General features: G+C 41.6%; 2 protein-coding genes across 5 annotated transcripts in view; one reads left to right on the top strand and one right to left on the bottom strand.

The window, feature by feature from the left end:
• NNT (nicotinamide nucleotide transhydrogenase) overlaps nt 1-7,461 on the bottom strand; it is a 92,901-nt gene extending 85,440 nt beyond the window's left edge. The window contains exons 1-2 of one of the 3 annotated variants that reach the window (XM_073343880.2): nt 7,336-7,461; nt 3,947-4,092 (exon numbers count right to left, since the gene is read on the bottom strand). In XM_073343880.2, the coding sequence (XP_073199981.1) occupies nt 3,947-4,046 (100 nt within the window). In that variant the 5' untranslated portion in view covers nt 4,047-4,092; nt 7,336-7,461. Of the gene's footprint in view, nt 1-3,946; nt 4,093-4,345; nt 6,578-7,335 lie in introns of those variants that run through there. The other 2 variants (XM_073343879.2, XM_073343884.2) reach the window with 2 other exon arrangements.
• PAIP1 (poly(A) binding protein interacting protein 1) overlaps nt 6,829-18,445 on the top strand; it is a 45,133-nt gene continuing 33,516 nt past the window's right edge. The window contains exons 1-3 of one of the 2 annotated variants that reach the window (XM_073343892.2): nt 6,829-7,201; nt 9,063-9,232; nt 13,195-13,383. In XM_073343892.2, coding sequence (XP_073199993.1) covers nt 6,952-7,201; nt 9,063-9,232; nt 13,195-13,383 — 609 coding nt within the window. In that variant the 5' untranslated portion in view covers nt 6,829-6,951. Of the gene's footprint in view, nt 7,202-8,730; nt 8,824-9,062; nt 9,233-13,194; nt 13,384-18,445 lie in introns of those variants that run through there. The other variant, XM_073343893.2, reaches the window with a different exon arrangement.

Raw genomic sequence — 18,445 nt, 5'->3', positions numbered from 1 at the left:
TATAGAAAATGGGGAATAATTGGGTAGGCAGCAGTACTGCTGAAAAGGATCTGGGGGGTTACAGTGGATCAAAAATGGAATATGAACCAACAATGTGATGCAGTTTCTAAAAAGGCTAAAGTAATCCTCTGGTGTATTAACAACAGTGTTGCATGTAAAACATCAGAAGTAATTGTCCTGCTATACTTGGTACTGGGGAGGACTTAGCAGGAGTACTGATTCCAGTTCTGGGCACCACACTTTAATATGGATGTGGACAAATTGAAGAGAGTCCAGAGGAGAGCAATCAAAATGATAAAAGGTTTAGTAAACCTGACCTATGAGGAAAAGTTTTAAAAAAACTGGGCATGTTTAATTTTGAGAAATAAAGACTGGAGGGGGAGGAGGCATCTGACAACAGTCTTCAGATACATTAAGAGGACTTTTATAAAGAGGACTGTGATTACTTGTTCTTTATATCCACTGAAGCAAGGGAGATTTTGGTCAGAAATTAGGAAAAACTTTCTAACTATATGGATAGGTAAGTACTGGAACAGGCTTTCAAGGGAGGTTGTGGAATCCTTGTCATAAGAGTTTAAGAACAGGTTGGATAAACACCTGTCAAGAATGATCTAGGATTACTTGGTGCTGTCTCAGTGCAAGAGGCTGGATGAAATGACCTCTAAAGGTGCCTTCCAGCCCTACATTTCTATGCTTTTGTGAGTCTATGAAAATCTGTTTGTAGGCCAGGCCTAATACTAAAGTAATAGTTTCACCATGGGTTGGTTATACCAATATAACTATACTGGTTAAATTCACACCTTAGATAATATTGAAAAAACTTTTCCATGCAGATGAAGCCTTAGCAGCAGTTATAAACGTCTTATGTAGTGCAGCTACTAGAGGATGACACAGAGCCACACCTTTGGAGTGAGGCGTCTACAGCTAGGAGCTTCCTGGGATGTGCAGCTACAGTGCTGCCAACTCTTGCAGCATTTGTTCCTGGGGGCACATGATGATATGAGACTCTGAGTCTATTAAAAAAAGAACTACGTTTTTGGCCCTCAGAGTTGCAGAGAAAAGCTTAAAAATGTGACTGATACACACCCGAATGCCTCCAAAGCTGGGTGACAAGTAAAATAAGTCCACATTCTTGATGAGTTTTTTAAATCTCAGATGTGTCTGGGAGCCTGGCTGATGATTTTTGAACATGTGGGGTGAATCACACTGCACTAGCCAGGCAAAGTTTATTTCTTCCAGGGTAGCAGAGCCCATTTTATGCAGGGATGGCCCTAGACCAAATGGTACCCCAGGCGGGGAGCGTCTTTGATGCCCACCTCTCCCTTCCACTTCATTAGTTAAAATTTTCAATGACTGATGCACAATTTGTGTGCATAATTTATCCTTGTCATATAAGACAATAAATTTGCATGTTGGTAGCTGTAAATTTCTATTTATTCATGCCATACATAAGCAAATAAATCATTTTCTCTAAGCTTATAGAAACTTTTTAATTTTAAAAATAACTGAAGTGTACTAACATCTAGAAATTAAACTGTGCACCAATATTGGGTAGATCAGTATTACATAGTGTTAGCATAGGTGACAGCCTTAGAATGTTAACCCTAGTTGTTTAGTTCAAATAGTTGCTTTTCTCACCTTTGCCCTCATGAACTGAAGCACGGTGTCAGAGATCCAAAGACTGGCCAATGGCATTTTCAAGTGATGTCAGTCTCTTATCAGCCATCATCAAACCAAGATATGTTTTGCATGAGCAGAATCTTTAAAGCTATCCACACATTAGAAAAAGTGTCCTTCAGCTCTGCATCATGAATGAATTGGAGAACTTGGAGTGAAGAGTGCTTCCCATATTGCAAAACATGATGGATGTTGTCCAATTCAATATAAAGATCTTTTTCATCAATTTCTGAACATCCCCCAGGTGTCAGCATCCGGTGAAGGTCTGTACAATAGATCAAGAATGTTTTCTTATTCACCGGCATCCTACTAAGCTCATTAAAAATAACCCAGCTGTTTTTGTGGTGCTTCATTTCTCTGAACTTTTCTTGGATTGGATGGACACTCAAGCAGCGTCAATGAGCAAGCAAAAAACCTCCCTCTCGAATTTTTTTTCCAAGCTTCCCATCACCTTAGCTCTGCCCTTATAACCAAACTGTCTCTTCTTCCAAGGAATACGAGTATCCTTGAAGACAGGCTCAACTCCTAAGTTTTCCACCATTTCTTTGGCAGCAGTGATGGCATCTTCAAATCTGTCTCTGTAGGCCACTACAAAATCAAGGCAGCTTCTCATCAAAGTAGTAGTAGTCACAATGTCCATCGACTGAGTTTGTAATGCCTTGCTTGCAATGTTTACTTGTAACAGGATATTGTGCCAAACCACAACTGAGACCAGAAATTTGAAGTCAATGATCTGGTTTGCCAGGCTTTATGCCTCATGTCGGATTCCAGCTTCAGCTTTAGTGCCAGGTTCATCAGGGCATTGTAAACCTCAGTCACTTGGTACCTCATTGGGCTTATGCTGTCAATGCAGCTCACCCAGCAAGTGTCATTTAGTGGCTTCACGGTCAGATTTGTAACATTGTCCGTGAGGATCTTCCACATGATAGTTGATGCTGAAAACAGGACATTTATCCTTTGCAGTATTCCAAAGAGAGACTGAATCTAAAGAAGATGACTCTGCATCTGACACAACCAGGTTGAGGGAATGGCAGCCACAAGGCATGAAGAAAGCTCTTGGATTCAGTGCAAGGATTGTTGCCTGGAAGCCACTGTTTCTTTCCTTCATGTTTGCACCATTGTCATAGCCTTGGCTGCAGCAGTCCTGAAGCTTTATTTTGTTCTCATTCAAAATGTTCAGAAACAGTTGTGTTAGGCCTTTTCCAGTAGAGTCGTCCATAGACCGGAAACCGATAAAGTTTTCCTTTACTTGGATACGGCCATCCTCGTCGTCAACAAATCGTACTGTAAATGACATCTTTTCATTGTGACCAATATCGGGAGTGTAGTCTGTTATTACAGCATAGTTATTAGCTTTGCTGAGCCGCATCAATATGTTATCAAGCACCTTCCTCCTTCCCATAGGGACCAATCAATTTGTTTTGAATTGTTTTGCTGCAGTAATGGTTCATAGCTTCTTTATGAACTACTCAATGTGTGTGCTCATGCATAACATCGTATTTCCAAGGAGCTCTACCAAACCAAGGAAATTACCATTATGTTCTGTGAATAACTTATCTGACAAGCCCTGGAAAGCCATGTTATTCTTTGCAAGAGTGTAATTGAGATCAGACATCAAGCACATTCCTCCAGTGTTGGTTCTCTACATTAATAGTGTGCTAGTTTTCTGCATCTATGCATTTAGTCAGCTTGAGCCTGGACTCTGCCTCCAACCATTTGGAGTAGACTGGGGTTCCCAAACTTTGTTCGCAGCTTGTTCAGGGTAAGCCCCTGGCAGGCCGCGAAATGCTTTGTTTACCTGAGCGTCCGCAGGTAGGGCTGCTCGCAGCTCCCAGTGGTCGTGGTTCGCTGTTCCCATCCAATGGGAGCTGCAGGAAGTGGTGGCCTGGCCCGTACCATTTCCCGGAGCTCCCATTGGCTGGGAATGGCAACCCGTGGCCACTGGGAACTGTGAGCAGCCATACCTACGGATGCTCAGGTAAACTGTCATGCCAATGGTCTAACAGGAAACTAAGTGTTGTCCACTGTAATAACTAAGTTATCACAGTCAACAAGGAGGGGATTATAAGGTTTGTTTTTGGCTTTTGCCATTTTGTTTGCCCTTCATGTTTGACACCCTTCTTGTTCGTCAGTTGCCACCCTTTTTTAGTAAGAGTGGGAAATAGCCTGCCTAGTAACAGGAGAGCATAAAAGGCCGGCATGCTTCACAGGGCATCCCAGAGGCAGCCCAGTGTCTGCAGAATAACATCAAGAAAGAAGATCAACATACCTGTTTGAGAGTTCCTGATCTGGTATCGTTGTTCCTGATCCTCATCATCCAGTCTGTGGTGTTCCTGGTTGTGGTCCTCTTCCGTTCCTGTTCCAGTCATGGTCCTGATCCTGTTGTGCCATCCTTGTTCCCCTCTTGGTATCCCTCTGAAATAGTGATGTACGGTTTTACCTGTTTATCTTGTTAACCCATTTCTAGTGTAGGGTCCTGGCTTCATGTCAAATTTGTGTGTTAACTACAGTAAAAACTTTGTAATCCAACATGTTGGAGGAACAGGGGGTGCCGGTTAGTCAAAAATTCCAGTTAACTAAGAGTTATACTTACCAATAGAATATCAATTTCTAAAGAATTAGAATACAATAAAAAGAATAAAGTATAAAATGGTATACAGGTACTCACCAATCCAGTAGTAGTACTTCACTGGAGAGTGGTTGGTTTTCTGAAGCACTTAGTTGTACACAGGTAAAGTTTTCAATACAGTAAGTTCTTATGACACTACATATCACTATGGGCAGCGCATGGCATACACCCAGATTATTAAAAATACACAAACTATACTGAACATAGTTTAATCTTTCATGATTCAGAAGGCACTTCAGGATCTTCTAGTGCCTCAGGGTCATCATTCTCAACATCAATTCTTATTATTGTAGAAGGTTTAGGAGATTGGGCTGAATCTGTAATGACCTTATGACTCACCCTGGAAGCTGCTTTTTTGAATAAATCCCTGATAGCTTGCTTACTTGTCTTCTACCTCTTTTGCATAAAAGTAAAGTGCAGAATGTACAATAGCATAACCTCCTGAGCAGTATACTAGTCCTGGTTATTAGACTGAAGATTTGTATTGGGAGATATCAGAAATGCCAGTTAATAGAGCTTTCCAGTTGATAAAGTGCCAGATAAAACAGCTTTTACTGTACTCAGTTATTTTAATAAATCTTATTGTTTGCACCCCATTAATTGCCTAGTGCTCTTCCTTTGGTTGGCAGATCTGGGGGTGAAGGGGTGGGGAATGGAGGGGGATTGCTACTGGTGATCAGATACAGATCAAGGGGGCTTGGGGCTCCTCTGGCCATGGTGGGGAGGCTCAGCGCTCTGGCAGGCGGGACCTTGGGTGGAAGGGGTGGGGCCGTTGGGTTAGCCTCCCCAAAGGCAGGGGGTTCACCCGGCACTCATGGTTGTTCTGTTTCAGATCTTTTCCCATCAAATTTACCCTTTGCTGTAAACTAGATTTTACTTGAGCTTTTCACTTCCTGTACTGAACTCCTGAAGGCTTCTTTGGAGACATCTTTTATTTTCTACAAGGGAAAACAGAAACTAGTAGGCCTGGTTTACACTACACAGTTAAATCACGTAAGGCAGCGTATGTTCACTTAATTATGTCAGTGTCTACACTACAGCCTTGTCCCGCTGATGTAAGTGCCCTACTACACCGACATAATAATTCTACCTCCCCAAGAGGTGTACGGCTTATGTTGGTGTAGTTAGGGCAATGCGGTGTCTACATAGACAGTTACTTACGTTGGCTGTTAGCCAACAAAAGCTGGGCAGATAGAGCCCAGCTACCCCCTGCTCCTCATGAGAGTTGGAAGAATGGACCCTGCTCCCAGCTGGGAGCCAGGGCAAGAAGCTTAGACCCCACTCCCAGCGGAGAACTGGGAGGTGAGAAGCTCCAGGTGGCTTCCCCTATTCCCAGCAGGGAGCTGAGGGGGACGGGGCACAGTAGCCAGGCTTCCAGCAGGGAGTTGCTAGTGGAGCTGAGAGATCTTTGGCTCTCGGCTTCTCACACTGCCCCTTAGGTTGGTGGAAGTGCTCCTGGGGGGGAAGTGCACCACCAACACAAAGAAGGTAGTGTGGACATGCACAACTGCAGTAATTATAGGCCACAGCAGGCACCTGCCCGTTCTCCCCAGGGCGCTATAAGTTTACTTACCCTTAGGGAGAGCAAATGTCTATGTTCTGCAATCTTACAAAGTCATCAAACATATGTTAAGCATGGCAAAAGAAGTAACAGTATTTCTTTTATATTGTTGCATAGATAGGGTTCAATAGATACCTCTGGCATCTCATTAAAGATGTCCTTTATTAGTCACTACTTCCACTCTTCAAGTCTTAAAACACCAGTACAATTACCCAATAAAACAAGGTTCACGATATCATAGCTAGGCTCTCGCATCACTTCATTCTTCTCTCTCACTGACTGACTGGTCAGGAGGGGGATGGCTGACAACATCAAGGAAAATGTAATTTTATGTAATTAGATGTAAGGAGTCTAATAGGGGCGGAGTTGGGGGGGGGGACAACTTTGGGGAAGGGGTTGGAATGGGGGTGGGGCAGGGCTGGAGTCCGGGCAGGGCCCAAGGGGGTGGGGGGGGGTCTAGCACACACCGGCGCCAGCAGAAGTTGGCGCCTATGATCTGAAACATTTTACCTCAGTCTATTTTCCCTTTTGTCACTAACAACAAAAACAGCACCCGAAGCCCGGCACCCCCAAGCTCTGCACCACAGGCGGTCGCGTGCATGGCATGCCCCTAAATCCAGCCCTGTTCTTATGAATGGGTTCAGCTGGCAGGGAGCTGGCCCTTCCTTGAAGCTGCCCCCTGCTCCCCAGGAGAGTTGGGTCATGGCTGGACCCCACTCCCACGCCACCACCCTGCCCCAACCCATTCCCCGTGCCGTGAGGTGGGGAGAATTCTGAGCTATTTAATGCCCGTTAGACGCTCCTCCTAGGGACACCGGGTCGGGGCTCGCTTCCCCCTGCCCCGCCCGCCCTAGCCGCGCACCCCGACCCTCGGCGGGGTCCGGGTTACTATGGTGACGGAGCGGTGGGAGGCCTCCCGGCCGCTCGGGGGCGCTGTGAGCCGCCGCCCAGTGTGGGATGAAACTGAAAGTGAAGGGCTCAGGGCTGCCGAAGCCGCCGTGAGGGAGGGAAGCGGCCCGCGGGAGCTGCCTCGGGCCCGGCCCCTCGCTCCCTCCCCTCAGCGCTTGAGCGACCCGGCTCGAGCATGTCGGATTGCTTCGACCGGGCTCCTGGTGCCGGCCGAGGCCAGGGCCAGGGCCGGGGCCGGGGCCGAGGTGGCGGCGCCCTGCTGAGCGGATCCGGCGCCGCGGAGAGCGGGAGCAGCGGGGCCCGTCTCGCAGGCAGCGGCTTCCACAGCTCGGGGGCCGCCGAAACGCAGCACAAGCCGGGCTTCCTGCAGCAGCAGGAGCCGCTTCGGCCGCCTAAGACAGCGCCGCCGGGCACCGGAAACGCAGGTACTGCCCGCCACCGGGCAACGGAGCCCCGGGGAAACCCTTCCTCCTCCTCAGTTACCGGGCACCGGGACTCCCCTCCCCCAGCTCTGGGGCGCCGCAGCCCCGGGGAAACCCCAGGGAACCCGCTCCCGTACCGGTCACCGGAGCCCGCTCCTTCTCCTGCTCGCTGGGACGCCGTCCTGCCCGCCGCGCGCCCTGCTCTTCGAGGGGCACCATAGCAGAGGCCCCGAGACCCACGTCTCGTCCCAGTGGCGAGCTGCCCTGCGCCCCTCGCCCAGGGGCCCTGACCGAGCGGCGACCTAACAGCCCATGATACAGCCGAGTGCCCCCCCACCCCCAACAGAACAGAGCCAGGTCCCCCCAGGGCGCTGTAACCATCTCGCTGGCGCCTGTACCCAGGTTGTTAGATGTGATGTTGCATTATATTATCGCCACAGGCTTCCCCTGACCATCCTCGTCTGTGTTTTCTATCCATCCACACGTCTCTTTTATTTGGCAGCAGATTGTGAGGTCTGTAGCTCAACCTTTCATAAATGGTTCCCTCCTCAGCTCTCTTCTAAAGCAAATTTTTTTCTGTAAAAATAGTTTACTGAAGCAGATAACAAAGAAACAATACTAGGTATCAAATTTTTTACTTCCATAGCTCAGCTAGCTAAAGATAACAAAGATATAAAAATACATGTGAAAACGCAGATAACTTTTTAAAACAAGAAATATCGCTTGATCTGTTCAGGCAATGACTTACAACAGGGTGAATGGGAGGGGGTGTCTGTTAAAATATAAATTCAGCAATTTTCATAGTATTTGTCAATAAATGACAGTCTTAGAAGAAAAGGAGTACTTGTGGCACCTTAGAGACTAACCAATTTATTTGAGCATAAGCTTTCGTGAGCTACAGCTCACTTCACTTTTTTTTTTTCTTTTTGCGAATACAGACTAACACGGCTGTTACTCTGAAACCAGTCTTAGAAGAATTACTTTAAAAAAAGTTGAGAAATCCAAAAGATTAGCCAAATGTTTCTTCAGACATCTGTAATTTAGAAATGATGATTTTTGTAGTTTCAGATTTTTTGTATAATTGTCTTAAAGGGGACCTGCAAAAAAAGAAAAGAGGTTTTCGCTTCTTTCCAAAGTATAAAAAAGGCCTAAAATGTGTTTTGTTAAAAACAAAGTGGTTTTTTTGTGTTGTTTTGTTTTTGTTTTTAAGGTTAGAAATTCAGATCCTGTCTACTCTGGAAATTTTTGTGGTGATTAGAGAACTATTTAAGGCTTGGATCCTGCAAACACTTATGTATATGCTTTACTACCATGACTAGGCCTATTGCAGTAAATAAGCCTACTTAAGGTAGTAAACTTAAGCCAGTGCATAAGTGTTTTTATCAAAGCCTACATTATGACATCATAAGAAACTGAAAATTGAGCAACTGAAAAGAGAAGAGATTTTTAGTCAAATTGTATAGAAGTGTCTTGTTAAAACATTTGGGAGAAAATAATGTTTGCTAAAGATTCAGAGCCTTCTCCTGTTTTAGTTAAGGTACAAGAAATCACAAAAATCTGAGATCCTTACAAGTTTTCTAGCAAAACCAGTGAAGACCAGACTTGACATTTCTTAGAAATACCAGGTAAACAAAAAATCTCTTAAAACTAAAAACCTTTTAGGCCTTAAGAGCACAATACAAATTTTAAAAAGTTCTCTGCAGGTTACTTTATGTGTAACTCCTGAAGTCATCTTGTTTTCTCTTCCATCCCCCAAGAATATGAATTCCATTGTATGTTTTTTCCTTGTGTGAAATTACAGAACTTTGATAAATTCTAGGATTGAGGTGTTAACGTATAATGATGGCTTTTAAAATCTTTACAGAACATATGCCACAGACAAAAGTCCCCCCTGTATCACAAGATAAAATTGCAGCTCACGATTGTGGATCAGCAATGGCTAAACCTCAGTTGGTTGTGGCACCAGTGGCAACGTCAAAATTGTCAGTGAATGCACCTGAGTTTTATCCGTCGGGATATAATCCTAGTTTTACAGTAAGTGTTTAATATTCTGTCTTTGGTATCTAACTGGGTTCAAACTGTTTATTTTTTCTCATAATTTTTTGGTGTGAGATGTTACAGGTTTGAAAGCACTAGATTACCCCCACCAACTTCAGCCATGCCGGAGGTCCACTTCCTGCGGCAGTAAATTGGAATGTTAGGTGATCTGAATGAATATTACAGAATACACAAAAGTCTTTGTTGTGGGTTGATTTTCTGTCCCAGATAACTGCATTCCTTCTTGATTACACTACAAATTGATTTGACCAATATCCCAGCAGGCAGTCTCTTCCTGAGACTGCAATGCTTCTTCATGACCAGCTTATAAGTATAATGCAAGGTGAACCTCTCTGACCATCTACGCTATTGTCTTGAGTGTTACCTCTGTAATAATTCCAGTCCTGGGGAGGCATGTGAGAATTCTTGGAGTCTTTCTTTCCATTTATTCCATGATAATCACTCAGATCATTTAGCATTCCAATGGCATTGTCTGAACAACCAACCCTCAAACTTCAATGCTGTTATTTTGTAAATGGTGGGACAATTATTTTTATATTATACTGAGAAACTATGTTTTGAGAAACATAGGTGGAGAAATAAAAACTGGATTTTAAATATGATCCTTTAACATCACTTGTAACATATAAATGCTGATGTGTTTAACTGGCTAACAGGGTAAAAACTTTTTGTACATGGATGAAACTAAATTTATGTGACATCTGTGGTTGGTAGCTTCCAATTTCTAATCATATTCCAATTTTAACACGAGCTATATTAAAATATGGGGAAAGAGAACTGATTGTAATGGGTATAGGGTCCGTCACCTCTAAATCGGAAGCTTGTATTTGGAGCAACTATTGCTGTCAGACGTTCCATCGCCTAATAACCAGTAAGCTGAATACAAGGGGTAGCAAGTAGTATGGTTTGTCAGTTTCTGAAGACAAAGGAGTAGGGATGGAGATTGAGCTAAACCTTCCCTGAAAAAAGTGGTCCCTCCAGAGCATGGTGAAGGCACATAAATGTTGCCTTCTTTGTTCCAATTTGTCATGTCCTACATATTGATTAATGTTAATGGTTTTTTGATATGATGCTCCTGTTTAAAATGCTGGTACCCATTTTGCATGACATAAGGACCAGGACAGAAGTATAAATGGAAGCAAGAATACTTTGCTTTCTAAAGATATATTAATTTGAAATACGTAAATCAAAAGGTGCAGTACTTCAAAGCAGACTGCATAATTGGTGTAGGATAGAAAACTGTGTATCTCCTGTTTAATATATGTGAGTGTTTCTCATATGAGAATTAATTTTAAGATGTTTAATGATTTGATCAGATGACACTTACAACCAAAGGATTGTTGATTTCAGTTCATTAAAGATTCCCTTATACTTTTTTGCAAAAGTAAGCAGTTGAACTCTTATTCAGATCAAATTCAAATTGCATAATTACTTTGTGCCTAAAAGTCTCCCAGTGCTTTCACTTACAGTATTAGCTTCATAGTCTTATCTGCAGCATAGTGTTGCTGTGCACTGTTAAATAGCTGCTGTAGTTCAGAGATAACTGAAGTGATTCTTGTATCGCTTATATTTAAATTTATAAAGCCATTTGGAGTCCTTCAGGATAAGATGCTATGTGAATGTAAGAAGCTGCTGATGGCAAATCTATTTCAGTGTGCTAAGTTCCAGAGTTAATTTTTGGACTGTGTTCTTTTTGTTAGTACTTCTGTATTATCTTCCTCTTTTTAAAAAAAAAAAAAAAAAGGTCATGGGTTTTACAGAGGGACAATCAGAAACAGCCTTTTTCTGGGTGCAGGGGGGCTCTGGGTGCAGGAGGGTGTGAGGCTCGGTGGAGTTGGGAGGTTTTGGGGAGCTTGGTGGGTGGGGTGTTTCTGTATGGGGAGTCCAGATGAACAGATTTGTGAGTGTTCAGAGCTTCCTGCAGCCGGGGGGAGGTTTCTGGGGGCGGGTCTGACCCAGCCCCAGCTGCTCTTTGCAGGGGAAGAGCAAGTTCTGTCCTTCCCCAACCCAGCTCTACCCACACAGGCTAGGAGCCACCAGCCAGGGCGTCCTCAGCCCCGCTCCCCGCCCCCAGTGGTGATTTATCTCTCCGCTGCCTACTCCAGGAACCCAAAAGCAGGAACCCACACTGCTGGGGTAGGGCACATGACCACTCTTGCATTTTCCCTTTGCTTCCCCATCAGAAAGTCATTTTTCTGCGGGGAAGCAAAGAAATATAGTTCAGTGGTTTGAGCATTGGCCTGCGAAACCCAGGGTTTTGAGTTCAATCCTTGAGGGGGCCATTTAGGGATCTGGGGCAAAAATTGGGGATTGGTCCTGCTTTGAGCAGGGGGTTGGATTAGATGATCTCCTGAGGTCCCTTCCAACCCTATGATTCTATGAAATATGTGGGGGACAGTGTTCACTATATCTGAGGGAACAAAAGCATTTTTCTCTCCCCTCCCAACCCTTATCTCTCTCTCTCTTCCCTCCCCCCCCCCCCCCCCCGCTTACTAAGGGTGGGACAGACTTGCAGCCAAGGATTTGACACACAGCTTTTCATCTGTTTCTCTATCTCTCTCTAAAACAAACAATTGGTCCTTCTGTGTATCAGGTGCCACCATGCTGGTCCTATATTGGTAGTAGTAATACGTATAATGCATTTTTCCCTCCCATTTGGTACCCAGTGTCCTCAGACATAATTCCCTCAAAACTATAGTACACTAGAGCTGTATATGATGGATGTGGTACAGAAGTTATCCTTTAAACTACAGAGGGGGCGTATTAATGCAGGGACACGTCTAAGCTAACTGAAGCTTGAGGCCACCCTCAAAAAATGAATTCAGTTTTATCCTCCTACTTCTCCAAGATGAATTGTTACCTTCCTCCCATCTCCAAGTCCTTCATCTTTATGCCAAATGAGGGTGTCCAGTACATCCCAATAGCTGCTGCTTCTGATTGTCAGCTGTTGCTTTTACTTGTTGGTGTGTCTGCACTCCCCTCTGACTGTGGAAGCAGATTTCAAGGATGCTGTTTGAATCTACACCTGTTCTTCTGTACCTGCCTAATGTGAATAGTGGTTGCTATGCAGTAACTCAGCAGTTATGGGAAAGAAGAATTTTACTTTATTTTAGAATACTTAATTTTTTTTCACATAATCACATGATAGTTTACTGGATTATTAAAGACTGCGATACTTCTTAATGTAGAAATACAATACCTAGCAAGCAGTGTAAGGATTTGTTAATTAAGCATTACATATAATAATAATTTGTGTAAAATCATTGTCAAGTTTAGTGTTGCTCAGATATTATTTAAAATTGACAATTGTGTTTCAATAATTTTTTGTTAACTCACTATAGAAGGGATTTGTCATCTTATATGGTATGAAGGAGTCTTTACAAAGTCACAGTTCCCCAAAGTACTCTTGAATCAGTTTGGTCCCTTCAGTAGGGTCTATAACTTATCAACTATTTGTCAACTTAATTTAGATAATGTATAGTCCTGTAAAATTGAACCAGATAAATATTTCTATTTAATTTTAAAACAAGTTAAGGGGAAAACATAAAATGTTTTTGGGAGACTGTTAAAAAATGTTGTTTGTGGGACTCATTGCTATAGGAAGTCATTGAGGCCAAGAGCTTAGCAAGATTCAGAAAAGGCTTGGAAATTTATATGGATAATAAGAATATTCAGCCTTATAATACTTAATACTAACAATTTTTGGAGGGGATATTAACCTTCATGCTTCCTGGTTTAAACCAATGTCTAACTATTAGAGATTAGGATGAGATTTAATGTGCGAGGAGAATCATCCCACAGGTGCCCACGGCAGGGTTCTTACACTTTCCTTGGAAATATCTGGTGCTGGCCACTGCTAGAGAGGATACTAGCACGTATTATTTTAGATTGCTTTTTAAGTAGCCTCTAACCATAGGTGTATTACTTCATTGCTCTAGGATTCCTCTTTTGAAGATGGAGGTGATGGCTATCCAACTCTGACAGAATACGTACAGGATTTCTTAAATCACCTCACTGAGCAACCAGGCTGTTTTGAAACTGAAATAGAGCATTTTGCAGAGACACTGAATGGTTGGGTCACTACAGATGAAGCATTACAAGAGCTTGTTGAACTCATCTATCGACAGGTAGCCTGTGTATTGTTCTGTTTATAGCATTGTTCTGTTGTAGGGTTTTGCTACAGAGCATGAATTTATTAAGTTGTGTAAGATACATATCACCAGGAATCCTAGTTTTCTCAGATAAAAAAACATAATCAGTGTTTCTCCAAAATTAAAATGAAATCGGACAGCGGGAGCCCCACTGCCCAGGGCTGACAGTATCAATTTCCCATATTCTTGTGCACGCGCTGGTGGTACCGGGTTCTGCTGTGTATGTTTTTATTTTTTTTAAATGCAACAACTAAAGAGTCTCTTTAAAACGCAAATTCTGTTTGTTTAATCTGTAGCAAATGGATTTCTAGGATTGCTGCATGTCACCGTATATCAACTAGCATTTCTGTGTACATGTAATATTTTTATAGTATATTCCCATTCATACGTGAGATTGATGTTTCTGGCAAAGCTTTTTCCCTGTAAATTGAAAATAGTGACTGGAAGTGGGTTACTCTTTCATAGCTGCAAGTGGGAGGATAAATATCACTTGTTTGTTTTTGTACTGCCATTTCCAGCTGTATTCATTTCTCTGTTGCTCTCTGATAATGTCTTGCAACTTAGGCATAGACTTTTTCTACACTGCAAAAAAAAAATAAATTAAAAAAAAGCACAACAGAGAGTCTGAGAGCCTGGGTCAATGGAGGTTGCAAGGTTCCTGCTACAGGGCTAAAAATAGCAGTGTACAGGCTGGGGCTGGAGTCCGGGTTCTGAAACCTGCAAAAGGGGTGGGTCTCCAGGTTCTGGCCTGAGCCCAAATGTCTTCACTGTTGTTTTTAGTCTCATAGTGCAAGCTCAATGACCCGGGATCTGAGACTCATTGCTGCGGGTCTTCCTTTCCTTCCTTCCTCCTCTCCCCCCCCCCCCCCCCCCATGTACATATATCTTTAGTTTGAGATTCACTGATATGTGGGACTGAAAAAGATACTTGTAGTCCTCCTTCTGAGGCTCACTTTTAGTTTCTTGGCGTTTGAGGGCTGCCAGGGGCATATGTTGGAGTTCATATAATAGAGATTAATGAAAGATGACATCAGGTTCCTTTGAATCCTCCTTTCATCACAATCAATGAGCAAGTTAACACTTCCCAGAGCTATTGTTGCATATTCTCTGTGAACTCAGACAGACGTTGCTTCATCAGTTAAAACTGAGTCAATTTTTGAAGGTTTTCCTCTTAATAACAGTTAGAGATTTACTTTTTAAAAAACAAAAGCTGAGACTGGAAAACAATTGAGGGATCTGCCTATATCCCTTTGTGTGCCTGACACTGGGAAATGCTTCTCTACTGGCTGAAGGTTCTATGCTTCCATTGGAATGTATCTATTTTGGAAGATCATGATTGAAGAAAGAGCTAATCTCTGAGGTAGGTAGGTCCAGTTCCATGGATGGCCATGAATATGAGGATGAAGATCTTGAATTGAACTATGTACTAATTGGGGAGGCATTGGAAAGAGCTGTGTTGCTAAGCTAATCATAGAACTGGAAGGGACCTCGAGAGGTCCTCTAGTCCAGTCCCCTGCACTCAAGGCAGGACTAAGTATTATCTAGACCATCCCTGACAGATGTTTGTCCAACTTGCTCTTAAAAATCCCTAATGATGGAGATTCCACAACCTCTCTAGGTAACTTATTCTAATGCTTAACCACCCTGACCGTTGGTTAGGAAGTTTTTCCTAATGTCCAACCTAAACCACCCTTGCTGCAATTTAAGCCCATTGCTTCTTGTCCTATCCTCAGAGGTTTAGAAAAATTTTTCTGTGCTAATGAGCTAATATCAATTGTTCTTTCAGGGCTTTTGGCTTAATTTCATGCAACATTTGTAATTGCTACTTGTTACAGAAAGTGAAAAATAACAAATGTTGATTGAAACAAAAATTGTATCCAGATTTAAAATAGAATTTGAGAACGATCTTAAAATATTTCAGGACGGTGTAAGTTTATAAAGTGGTTTTGGTATCTGATGTGTGAGATAATTTGAAGAATATTGAGCTGAATGAATGGTTGATCAGTCATATGGGAGACTAGCCTGTATAAAATTTCTCATATTTTTCCAAAAAGACTGATTCCAATTAAGCAAACAGTTCATCCAACCTTCCTTTATCAGTGCTTCATTTGGCAGCATCACTATTATTTCTCCAATTTTAATTCTCTATGGAGCACCATGAATAGAGAACTAGTGTATGAAACTCAAATTTATTGTGGGGGAGGGAGGGAGGGAGGAAATAGGTAAAACTTTTTTCCATGTATAAATATGGAAGTAGCAAGGAGATTTCACGTAGAGTAAAATTGTCTGACAATTTTAATTTTTTTTTTTTTTTTTTAACAATTAACCAGGTTTTGCTTTAGTGTGTGTTTTTGAGTTGCTGTGATTTCCTCAAATGGGGTAGAGGAACCAGTGGAGATAAACCACCCAAAGTGATACAGTGCATAATGTATACGTTATGACTCCATCTTAAACATAAGGCACTTACAGTATCCACACCGAAAAGCTTGCAGTTCTGTATGTAAAACACAAGAATATAATATTTGATTTCCCAATCTACAAATTAGTTAGGCACACAATTATTCTTGTATCTCATACTAGATAAAATTATACTTTTACCAACTTAATTAATTTTTTCAGCATCTGACCTATTACAAAAATTTCAGATAAATAAATTCCGGTGTGTGATGAGCATTTGCTCAACTGCAGCTGTTCTAACTAGACAGAAGTACAGATCTTCTTAAAAAAAAAAAAAAAAAACCAACAGAAAACCTGTCAGTTCTGAATTCAGTTCTGTCTTCCATGATTTGACATCTACAACTTTCTACCATTTTGATGCAATGGTGTTGTCACACTGTCCTTTGGAAACATAGAATTTGGGCTTGAAACCTGAATATTCAATTTTTAAATGTCAGAGAATGACAAAATTTAGGATTACATTGCATTAACTACATTTTGGGTCTGAGGATGGGAAGAGGCGGTTTTGTTTTGGGTTCCGTTTCTGACCTTGATTGGATCAGTCATGTTGGCAAAGTATTGAAAAAGTTCCATAGAATCAATTTTCAATTTTGTTCTTGTGTGGTTCCAGTTCTTCACTTAGATCAGATGAGATTCCAGTGAAACTGCAACACTTTCTTCAGCCTGTAATCTTTCAAATCCCTCTGAAACCTCTTTCAATTATGTTTGTTATTTTAATACCCTCTTATATCAAATGGGTGCTGTTTCGATGGCCTGAATAGTGCAAATTTAATCATATTATCACTGTTGGATAGACACACAATCTTCCTAAGAGATCTAGAGTGTCTTAGGGAAGTTGAGGCATGATTTCTCCTTTTTCAACCAACCATTACACCAGTTAGTGGTTTGGGTTTTTTGTAATTTCCACAGTTGTGCTACTTGCTAAATGGGTTTTAAATAGTGTGCTGAATGCCCATACATTTTATTTTCATTAAGAAAATGGTAAAGATCTCCATGTCAGTATTTTTCTCATCCTTCTTGAATGGTATCTTTTGCATTTTGGACATAAAGCTGTGTGGTTTTAATTTCAGATGTAGAATTAATAATTAAGTAGGAATGCATTTTTCTTCTATGGCGTATAGCCATTATTCGATTATCCTGTTTGACAAACCAATTTACCTTGTCAGTATGGATTCTTAATTCTTTCCTATCTTTCTTTATTTGTAGTCTTTAGCAGTGGAGTCACAAGTATAAATTTGTCTGGTGGAGTATATCGAGGGAAAAGTGTTTCAATCATCTTTTAACTTATTCATTTTGTGCTACATTGAAGGTGATATTAGCATAAAGGAACTTTGTATCTTCCCTATCAAGTTCAAGTCTGGCATAATCACAGAATTTACCATTTTTGGGATGTTGCAGTCAAGCAAGCTTCTTCTGAAAGAAACTGAAATTGAAGAGTTGCTAGAAGTTCTGACTATGATGCCTGTATTGAGAATGTATTGCTTGCAGCAGCATCAAACTAATCAATTTTCTGCTATTTCATTTCAATAGAAAAAATTTCAATGACATGTTTGATTTTGAAGAATCAGAAGAAAATGGCTTCCTAGAAGAGCATGAATCCATTATTCATTCCTGAATAACTCTTGATAACATTTGTTTTAATTATTTCAGTCCAGTCATTTGTTTTGTACCACTTCCTTCATTCAGTTTTAGGCACGTTGAGTCAGGAATTAATAAGCAAATGTTTGCTAATCACTAAACAGTCAGTTTGTTTTACTGAACAATAGCTTTTCCATTTAGCTTTGCCTTTCAGAAAGAGAAACAACCATCTATGTGAATTCATCACTGAAGACTTAAAATGAACTAGCTGCCTTCATAGAGAGCAACATTATCAAATACCCAGCACACCTCCGTTTAGTTTCTAGACTCCAGCAAACCAAGCCCTCCTAACAGTTCACAATTGTACCCAATCCCATCTCTTCAGCATCTGACTGTTGATTGTAACTGCTAGCCATGACCCTCTTTCTAATCACCAATGTTATTTACCCGTTACCATTCTTCACAGGCTTCTAGAGGGCTCTTTAATTTTCATATTGCTCCTTAATAGGAATAACAAAAATCTTGATGTCCTTCCTTTTTCAATTTTTAGAATAGATTTTCATTCACAGATCAAAATGTTTCTACTGTTAAAAAACACAGCTTTTCAAATATTTTGCTCATTTAATTCGGAGTGATATAAATGTTCAAAAAATAGACCTCCCTTCCTCCCAAAATTAAGTACTGTCTTTTTTAGGAGAACGGGGAGAAAATAAAAGTTTTGCAACCTTGACTAGTTTATAATGGTTTTGACTCTGTTTCTCACGTGTTAAGTGCTTTGCCTGTTGAGTGATGCACAAGCATTTTTAGTTGAGGTTTTGGCTATTTTTATGTTCACAGCATTCTTAGGTTTCTGAACTTTGATCTAAGTATTGACATTTAGGTATTGTTTAGGTAAACAATAAATTACTAGTGGGCAAATAAACTGGGCATTGGGATGTGAAGGGGAGGAGGAATTAGGAGACACAGAATCATAGGGTTAGAAGGGACAGCAAGGGTCATCTTG

This window comes from Lepidochelys kempii, chromosome 5, assembly GCF_965140285.1.
Source record: "Lepidochelys kempii isolate rLepKem1 chromosome 5, rLepKem1.hap1, whole genome shotgun sequence".
Classification (NCBI taxonomy): Eukaryota; Metazoa; Chordata; order Testudines; family Cheloniidae; genus Lepidochelys; species Lepidochelys kempii.
The sequence above is the reverse complement of the archived record's forward strand: the minus strand, read 5'-3'. Positions and strand labels throughout refer to the sequence as shown.